The sequence below is a fragment of the Fusarium pseudograminearum genome, chromosome 3, assembly GCF_000303195.2.
Source record: "Fusarium pseudograminearum CS3096 chromosome 3, whole genome shotgun sequence".
In the NCBI taxonomy this organism is placed as follows: Eukaryota; Fungi; Ascomycota; class Sordariomycetes; order Hypocreales; family Nectriaceae; genus Fusarium; species Fusarium pseudograminearum.
The window spans coordinates 6,735,004-6,744,026 of NC_031953.1; the positions used below are offsets into that span (position 1 = coordinate 6,735,004).

The window sequence follows — 9,023 nt, forward strand, 5'->3', positions numbered from 1 at the left end:
TTATTAAGAATTATCTAATTAAATAGTAAAGATATAAAGTAAAGGATTTTTAATTTACTTACTTATTTAATTTACTTACTTATTAACTATATTATTTAAATTCTTAAACTATATTATAGTATTATTATTTATATAGAGTAATTAATAAGCTTATATAGTAAGCGCTAAGTAATAAATTACAGTAACTAAAGGTATAATACTACTATATATATCGCTAAAGTGCCTTAGTATAGAAATACTTATATAACTTTTAGACGTTAATTATTTAAACGCAGTTTATATCCCCTAGAGAGTCTATAATAACTATTAAAGCTATTGACGTCTTTACAGTACCTTTATACTTTACTACCCTTCCGGTTCAAATTCATGAGAATGAAAGAGACATCGCCAAGTGTAAAGATAAAATACTTTAAGAACTCTACAACATTATGCCACAAGTAGAGATCCGCCCCTACTCCAAAGGCCCCCAAGGAAATTTCTTCGCATACTGCTATCCGAAAGGTCTGGCCAAGCGAGTAAAGCTTAATGCTGAAGTTATTAAGTCTCTTTGGATTTATGACGGTATGAATATGCGAGTTAAAATGGATTACATTGATTGATATTCCTATTTAGATTTAATTGAAACATTGCCACATAATCATGCAGCCAGACTCCACGACGAACTCTGTACTCTTCTTGGCGAGCCTGGTATGCCTTTGAAAGATGGCCAAGCCTCAACATTGGAGTTGTTTCGTGGATTTCCTCCCAGGATTTTAGCAATAGATCCCGAACAAGGCCAATTTGTTATAAATGCCCTCAAGGTATACCTGAGACAGCATGACAGTAGTGAAACTAATTTCCAGACGTTTGACGAATATGTTATGTTTCGGCATGTTAATGTCAGCTTTGAGTAGGTTTTTAACTTCTTCAGTACAACTTAACAGTGAGCGCATTTCAGTAACACCTCAAAAGTATTATGGAATCCTTTATGCGATAGGATTACAATATGCAGCTCTCTGCTGAAGAAATGGCAAGAAGTCAGGCCTACCGAAAGGCCGCAGGTGCCGCTATGGCATTTACCAATGACTACTTCTCGTGGCAATCCGAGAAAGCCAGCACTGGTGGTCGAGCGCAAAACGCCATTCCATTCGCTATGGACCTGTGCAGCTTGACAGAGGACCACGCAAGAGCGTTAGTTAAAGGGCTTGTTATTAATGCCGAGGAGGAAACCCGCAGATTGGGATTTGAGCTAACTCTTAATGCCTCAGAGGCAATGCTAAGGTAAGCAATCCATTCTAAGCTGATTAGACTGTTGTACACTCGACTGACAAAATGTCCTTTGTCCAGATATGTTGAGGCCATGGGCTATATGCTAGGAGGGCACTTGTATTGGAGCGCGTCATGTCCAAGATATAACTCTTCCGCTAAATTAGGTTCCTCTGATAAATTGAAATGACTCTGGGAAGTATCATAAGATAATTAATCCGTTAACACTTTATTTTAATAGCTATAAGATAATAAAGGTTATTATAAAAAAGTTATATTATAAGTTGTGTAAATATTAGGCTATTATCCGTAGCCGCAGAAAAGCTAATCTTCTGAGTGAAATAATAATAAAAGCTCTCTTGTGAAGCTTGCTTTAAGCTAATATATTTATCCCTTTACTTTGCACCCCAACAATAATCAACCGTGCTAGGTTTAAATTGGGTCAATAAAATCAACTCTGCCAGAGTCGATTTGGGGCTGCAGTGCTAGGTGTCATGTCTTAACCCTTGAGTCTAGCCACTGACTTCGCTGACTGACCATCCATTCAATCGAAGCTTCACTAAGCGATCTAGCTCAGTAGAACCATCCTCTCGAACGCCATTTTCCTCCATATCTTGCAGCATTTTATCGATGTAGTCCCCTGCTGCAGAGAGGTGCAGAATATGGGCAATTGCACTGTGGATGGCGAGTAGGCGAGGCGAAGGAGGGTCTATACTTCGGGTTTCTGTGAGATGGAGGGTTCGAATGACAGGAAGAAGGCCCCCTAAGAGCCCCGGTGGGAGGAAGGTGTTAATTTGATATGTATGTGCTTGATGGTCAATGGGCTCGAAAAAGACTCGGAACTCGCCGAACTACAGGTGCAGGCTATGTGTTAAGGTCATGGCATTACGAGGTCGATCAATATCGGTGCCTTCAACCAGGAATGCAGCACCGCTGTCGAACATATTAAGAATCGCCAGTGCAGCTTCCTTGGAAGGGTCCTAGAGGAAATTAGCAAGGAGGGAGCTTTGTCAAGTGAGAGTTCATACTAATTGCAAGCTTGCGTTGACCTGTGTAAGTGAATGCGGCAAGATATGTGCCACCTCGAGAGCATCAAAAGCTTCCCCTGCAAGGGGAATTCCATCGTCGTCCCGAGCCTCATAACCATATTTGGTCATGCGTTTAAATGCCTCGTTCTGATCAAACCGGCGCGATATGATGCAACGATGGCGATCGCGGACTAGACAGGCACCGCGGAGAGCTGATACCAGTTCTGGCGTTCCAACAAAATTTTGCCCTTGTGACTGGGTTCTTTGTACTGCGGAATGGGTTGCAGGCGAAGGTTGGGGAGTCTTCTTAGTAGACGCCTTTACTGTGAGAGCAAAGATAGTTAGAGATAGGCAGTAGACGAAGAGAAGTCAGAAGACTATACATGGCAAAAAGAAATTCTCAAAGAGATACTCGGCGAAGTTGAACAGGGAAGTGCGAAGCTCGGCCTCCAGGTCTGCATCGCCGAAATCAATGGCCTCCTCCCCATCCATGGGAAAAGCCGCAGACTGGAAGAATGCACTCAGAAAGTTACCCTTAGATTCTTCGGATCGCGCATATTCGTAGGTGAGGCGGACAAGTTTTATGCGGTCGTATTTACCGTTGTTGCCGCTACCAGAAGCATCGAAATGGTTGACTATCTGGTAGAAACGATGGCTAGCTGAGAGGCGTAGACCAGGTTCTAAGGGAGGCTGTGCATTGAAATCAATAATGCCTTCAGGAGATGATTGGTGACGATGAAGAGAAGATGCAGGCGCCATCGCCGTGGCTTGAGAAGGGGTTTCGTATTGTTGATGGGAAAGTAATATTATAGAATTAGGACAAGAGGCAGGGTATTGTAATGTTTTAGGTAAGCAGTGAGGAAAGATGCACGTGATATGATGGCAGAATTACCCGAAATCATACATTGGTATTCTAGATAGTGGGTAATAGAAAAGATAGCCTGAAAGGCATAAAATAACCTACTATTTTTTATTCTTTCTGCCTGAAGCGGCTAACTTTTCTAATACCCTAATGGTGTTTAGGAACCTATATTGAAAATAAAAGGCAGCGCGGAACAATCAATTAGAGCATGGACGAAAAGTATGGTAAATTACAAAATATCATTGGTTTGCGACGAACTTTTAATCAAGGTCTGTAGGGACATCTAAAACACTGTCCCTTTTTCAATGAAAGAGGAGCTAGTAGGGGTATAAGGCAATGAGCGAGGGTTCAGAATACCCAAACTCATTGATGCACATTAATCGAATCTCGAGACTGTCCACGTGTGTTTTCTGAATGCAGCTCATAGTACGCATGCTTCGTTAACTCAACCTCATCCGTATTCGATGGAAGGACACTGTCTGTTAAATGTCTTGAACTTTGACGAGATTTATTTCTCCAAGTACCTACTACCTTGGAAGTAGGCTTCGATGGATCGGTGTTTCCAGTTGAACTCAATTGCTTCAAGCCTAGCTTGTTCCAAACAAATCTAATGAGCGGACGCAATGTTGGGAGGCAGCAACATATGACAGCACTGCTAGCATCAGCATTACATTTGGATCTGTTTGGGAATAGAAATGAAATACCTATAGACTTCAAGACCGGTCCAGATCATTAGATCAACAGTACCCCATGTTGGGTCTGTCAGATCCACCGTGATGACTTTGGTGAGGCGAATGATGGTGATAAAGCAAGCACTTATATATTCAGCGTCTGGTGGTGTGGTAACTGGGGATATACTTACAAACTGCCAAAGACTAGCATCATTGCAATCAAGATCTTGTGGTACAAAGGTACCCTGAGCGTCCAAATGTACGGCAGAGGAATAAGCATCAGACCAAAGTCACTGATAATACCACCAATTGCGACTCCGACGTAGAATTTCGAAAGGTCGATGCAATTCTGGTTCGTGCCATCCCAGAAGCTTGAAATAGGCCAGCAAGTCCGAATTGAAGGAACATACTATCGCATGTCAGCACTGCCTGTGGCGCTTGGTTCTGATCCGCCTTACCGTCGAGATGGCCCAGGCAATAATAAAAACGATAAAACCGTGAAGGAAATATCGCATACTCGAGACACCAAAGATATGGTAATAAAAAGCCACGAGTGACAGTCTTGCACAAGCCAAAGCCGTTGTATACATGATCTCATTCGCGATGATAGCCTTGAAGAAGTTTTGGATGTTGTTTGGGTCATCTTGCATCACCCAAGCAAGATGCCTCCCTAAACCAAACCGAAGCCAAAGCATACTCGTGATAAAGACTCCCACGGTGTTAAACTTCACGAATTGTTATTGTCTGTATCTGGTTTCGAGGAAGCAAACAACTTACCGCAGCGAAATATGCAAGCCAGTCATCCCAAGACAATGTTTTCTTGGTCAGTCTCGACGAAAAGAACCGACAAGGCACAATTATTATCATCAAGATAAAAAACGTAATATGAGTTGCGTAAACCTCATTCTGCCGGTTTTCGTTGAGAAACGCCTTATCATAGACAACATCGTCTCCATTAGCGGCCATTTTGTCAGTTCATACAGAGAAACCATTAAGAAAAGGACTAAGAAGTTAGCTCCAAGGCACTTGGAGTAGATAAGGTAAAGCCAGTCTGTCAGTCTGGAACGATCTTCGGCTGTAACTCCTATTACGATTGGAAATAAGGGTTAAAGTGAGTCTCGGCAACTAGAGTATGCTAGTGGGGCATGACTCGCTACTGCTGATGGTGGAAATTTGAAAACGAACTGAATGGGTCAATGTCTCAAGTCTGTCAGCTCTGACTACAAAGCCATAAATCCTCGTTGCGCCACCAACAAACACATCATCTGTGCGGTTACATTCCCACACCTTTTCTTCTCTTTATTTTCCAAAATGCTTCCAACTATCGTTGCTGTACCAGGTGCATGGCATACTGCCGAGTCATTCGATCCCATCAAGAAAATCTTAACGCAAAAGGGTTACCAATTCGTGAGCCAAGATGCACCGGGACTACACGACGCAAACGGGACATGTCAAGATGATGCGATATCTCTACGGACCAACATTCTACTTCCCCTTGTTGAGGAAGGCAAGGATCTTGTTGTGCTGATGCATTCTTATGGTGGGATGTATGGTTCGCAGGCTGTCCAAGGGTTGAGCAAGAAGGAACGAGAACAAGCCGGTAAGAAAGGTGGTGTGACGGGCCTAATCTATGTTTCGGCTGTGACACCAATTGAGGGAAAAACGACCCTGGAAATGATGGGCACGGACTCGAAGAATCTCCCTCCGTTTGTGGATTACGATGTATGTGACTCATAATGCCTGATCCTAGTCACCTCCGGAGCTAATGAACTGTATTTAGGAGACAACCGGCTGGGTCAGATTCACAGGGGCAAAGGAAGCAATGTATCACGATATTCCCGATAAAGAAGCCGATCATTATATTTCACTGCTCAAAGATCAAGCCCTGAATAGCATGAACACGCCAATTACTTATTCTCCGCTTGCAGATGAGAACTTCAAAGGAACGGCTGGTTACATTGTTTGTGGGGCTGATTGTGTTGTGCCTCGAACAGGCCAGGAGACGTATGCAGCTGTAGGGGGTATTGACAGGGTAGTCACAGTTGAGAAGGCGAGCCATGCGTTCTTCGCTACTGCGGCTGAAGAGATTGTCGACGCAGTTCTTCAGCTGGTGGAGTTATGAGAGTTGCATCCCTGTATCTATAGCTGGTTTGTCACAATAATATTTAGAGACTGATATCTCGTTTACAAAAATAATAGCGGTGTCAGCTTAACTTATGACAAGGTAGCCTAGTGGGCTCGGGAGCAGGGGTATTTGTTTCCTTTAGATCTGGGAAAGTTTACATAGCATAGATAGAGTAAGTTAGATATTCTTCAAAGTCATTAAGACTTACAGTTTGTTAGCAAAGAAAACCATATCGAAGGTACATAGACTTAGACTCCATAAGGCTAGCAGGGGTTCTAAAGTATGAACTTATCACTGGAGGAATAAAAACGAGTTAGCACCCAAGACCCTGCCGGGTCAGTCCTATTTACAGTCCAGATTGCGTCTTTGCACGGAGTACTTCATACACTGTGAAAGCTCAGCCTCACCAGATTGTCTTGAGCTATAGGGATCTCCTTATAGGATGCGCGTTTTTATTGGGGTCCTTGGCGTATAGACGTGGTCTTAGACATAGAGGAGTTTATGAGTGGTGTCTGTTGTATCTGCGACACGTCTATCATGAAGTTATATGTATCTGCTAAATGTCCATAACAGGCACTAACAGAAACACTGGGATGTTCTATAGGTTCGCGTTACTGTCTATTATGGCTGGTTATTATAACTCCCCAAGGCTAGTCAGGGTTATCTATTGCAAGCTTACAGATATTAATATTATTAATCCGTTAGCGATAAAGATCTTTAGCGAGTTATTTGAAATAAGCCCTGAAATAAGCTACAGCGTTAATGCACACACAGCCTTACTAGGTTATCTTCTAGTGCTACAGGGTACCTGGCGTGAATTTAAATCCTAACATATAACAGTTAGAGTTTCTAAGGGATAAACTAGTCTATATTAGGTTTATATTAATAGATATATAGGGCATTATTAAGTAATAGTAAAATATTATATCTCTTAATAGTAAATAGAGTAAATTAAATATATTTAAGTAAAAAAGTCTTATTAATAGTTAATAAGCTAATTATATTAATTAGTTTTAACTAATAATATATATATTAAAGGTAATTATTAAGTATAATAGTAATTATTAAGTAATCTTAAGAGTTATTAGTAATTCTATAAAGTTACTAATAATTATTCTTTTTTAATAGTAATTTATTTCTAGTAATTATTAGTTAGTTTTAAGTTTATATAATAACTCTATTTAATTAATAATAAATATAAGGGATATATAATATAGTAAGTAGAGTTATAATATAATTTCTCCTTTCCTTAGGTCTTATTCTTAAAGCCTCTTTATTTATTTACTATTATTAGTTCTATTTATAGGTATATACTAATTTAAACTTATAATAATTTATTTTTTTCTTACTAATTATATTATTTATAATTACCTAGTATTATACTACTAGAGCTAGAATTATTACCTTTAAAAATTATAAGATTATACCTTATACTATTTATATTAAAAATTATTTATAGTATATAATAAAAGAGAGTTAAAAGAATTATATAAAATGCACTTATTATAGTTATACTTATAATAATAAAGGGATTTCTTTATTTAAAGGTAAGTTTATTATTTTCTTATTTTTTATATTTTTTTTATTAATTTCTTATTATAGTAAATTATTTAATTTAAATAAAGAATTATATTAAAGTAAATAAAGAGGCTATTAAAGAGGAGCTTATTTATTTATAATATTAATTAAATAAGCATTTATTAAAGCTAATATATCTTTACTATTAAAAGTATTAGCTTTAAAGTAAAAGCTTATATTTATTAAATAAGGATATAGTATAAATAACTAAATAGAATAAGGCAGAGAACTTTATTTCTTTAGAATCTAATATTATAGTTAAATCTATTAAGGCTAGAGCTATTAATTTAGTTAATTAGGATTCTATTTTTACTAATACTTCTTTTAAGTAAAGTAATTTAATTACTAGTAGAAGTTCTTTAGGAGTTATTAAGTATTAATTAGGTATTTTAATAGTTTTTATATATTTTTATTTTTAAGGTAGTTTTTCTATTTAATTAAGTATTTTATTTATTTATCTATTTTATATATTTCTTTAATTATTTTTACTTTATAGGTTTTTAGTCTATTAATTTCTTTTAATTTATTATTAATTTTTACTTATATTATATTAATAGCTAATTTAAATAAAGAAATTTAAAAGATTAAATAGATTTTAATCTTTAGTAATAAGTCTAATTTATAGTTATTGTTTAAGATTTTTTATAGTATTTTATAAGATTTAATATACTTAAAGTCTAATTTATATATTAGCCTTTTTATTATAATATTTTTTATTAATAGGTAAGCTATTTCCCCCTCTTTAAAGGTTAATCTTTTAATCCTTTTTATATTATAGTATTTTATTATTCTTTTTTTAATAAATTTTAATTTACTTTTTATTTCTTTATATAAATTCTTTATATTTTCTATTTTAATTTTAATAATAAGATTAATTATTAATACTTTTTAAGCTATATAATAGCTATTAAATATAAATCTAAAGTTAATATAAGCTAGTATTAATTTTATACTCTTATTATAAGTAATATTATAAGCTAATTATATAATAAATAGCTTTTTAGCTTAATTATTTTATTTATAATTAATATAATATTTTAAATATTATTTTAAGATTTAATTTATATATTCTATTTATCTATTTACTTATAGCTAGAATACTATAATAAGTTAATAATTAAGTCTTAAATAAAATATAAATACTTATTAAAATTTAATAGTAAATATTAATTCTCTATTTAATAGGATCTCTTAATATAAGCTATATATACTAATAATATACTTATAGAAAATATATATAAGTTCTTTTATATTTATTAATTCTTTATAAAGTAAATAATAAGAAAATTTTATAAAATAATTTATAATAACTATAATATTATTATAAAAGATTTTAATTAAAGGTTCTTTTAATAAAAATAGCTTAATAATAAAGTCTATTATAATTAAATCCTAAGGTCTTTAAGTAATTAGAAGTATTTATAAGTTTCTATAAGGCTTATACCTTTATAATTTAATCTATATATAAATATTATATTATTTAATAATAATTTCTATTAGTTATTTTATATTAA

General features: G+C 35.5%; 4 protein-coding genes across 4 annotated transcripts, besides 8 other annotated features; 2 read left to right on the top strand and 2 right to left on the bottom strand.

Moving 5' to 3' along the window:
* Positions 1 to 45: 45 nt before the first annotated feature.
* Positions 46 to 135: a repeat region.
* Positions 136 to 985: 850 nt separating this feature from the next.
* Positions 986 to 1,492, top strand: FPSE_05645 (uncharacterized protein; the record flags this gene model as incomplete). Its single annotated transcript, XM_009258763.1, has 3 exons — positions 986 to 1,170; positions 1,248 to 1,260; positions 1,487 to 1,492. The coding sequence occupies 3 exons, from the start codon at positions 986 to 988 to the stop codon at positions 1,490 to 1,492; spliced, it is 204 nt and encodes a 67-aa protein (XP_009257038.1).
* A 604-nt stretch (positions 1,493 to 2,096) lies between these two features.
* On the bottom strand, positions 2,097 to 3,032 carry FPSE_05646 (uncharacterized protein; the record flags this gene model as incomplete). The annotated part of the gene is made up of 3 exons (XM_009258764.1): positions 2,097 to 2,225; positions 2,274 to 2,596; positions 2,657 to 3,032. 3 exons carry the CDS (start codon positions 3,030 to 3,032, stop codon positions 2,097 to 2,099), a joined length of 828 nt encoding a protein of 275 aa, XP_009257039.1.
* A 770-nt stretch (positions 3,033 to 3,802) lies between these two features.
* On the bottom strand, positions 3,803 to 4,772 carry FPSE_05647 (uncharacterized protein; the record flags this gene model as incomplete). Its single annotated transcript, XM_009258765.1, has 4 exons — positions 3,803 to 3,950; positions 3,998 to 4,215; positions 4,265 to 4,531; positions 4,584 to 4,772. The coding sequence occupies 4 exons, from the start codon at positions 4,770 to 4,772 to the stop codon at positions 3,803 to 3,805; spliced, it is 822 nt and encodes a 273-aa protein (XP_009257040.1).
* Positions 4,773 to 5,117: 345 nt separating this feature from the next.
* FPSE_05648 (uncharacterized protein) lies at positions 5,118 to 5,928 on the top strand (the record flags this gene model as incomplete). Its single annotated transcript, XM_009258766.1, has 2 exons — positions 5,118 to 5,528; positions 5,587 to 5,928. The coding sequence occupies 2 exons, from the start codon at positions 5,118 to 5,120 to the stop codon at positions 5,926 to 5,928; spliced, it is 753 nt and encodes a 250-aa protein (XP_009257041.1).
* Positions 5,929 to 6,878: 950 nt separating this feature from the next.
* Positions 6,879 to 7,132: a repeat region.
* A 71-nt stretch (positions 7,133 to 7,203) lies between these two features.
* Positions 7,204 to 7,301: a repeat region.
* A 35-nt stretch (positions 7,302 to 7,336) lies between these two features.
* Positions 7,337 to 7,402: a repeat region.
* Positions 7,403 to 7,467: 65 nt separating this feature from the next.
* Positions 7,468 to 7,577: a repeat region.
* Positions 7,578 to 7,596: 19 nt separating this feature from the next.
* Positions 7,597 to 7,624: a repeat region.
* A 237-nt stretch (positions 7,625 to 7,861) lies between these two features.
* Positions 7,862 to 8,957: a mobile genetic element.
* Positions 8,958 to 9,023: a repeat region.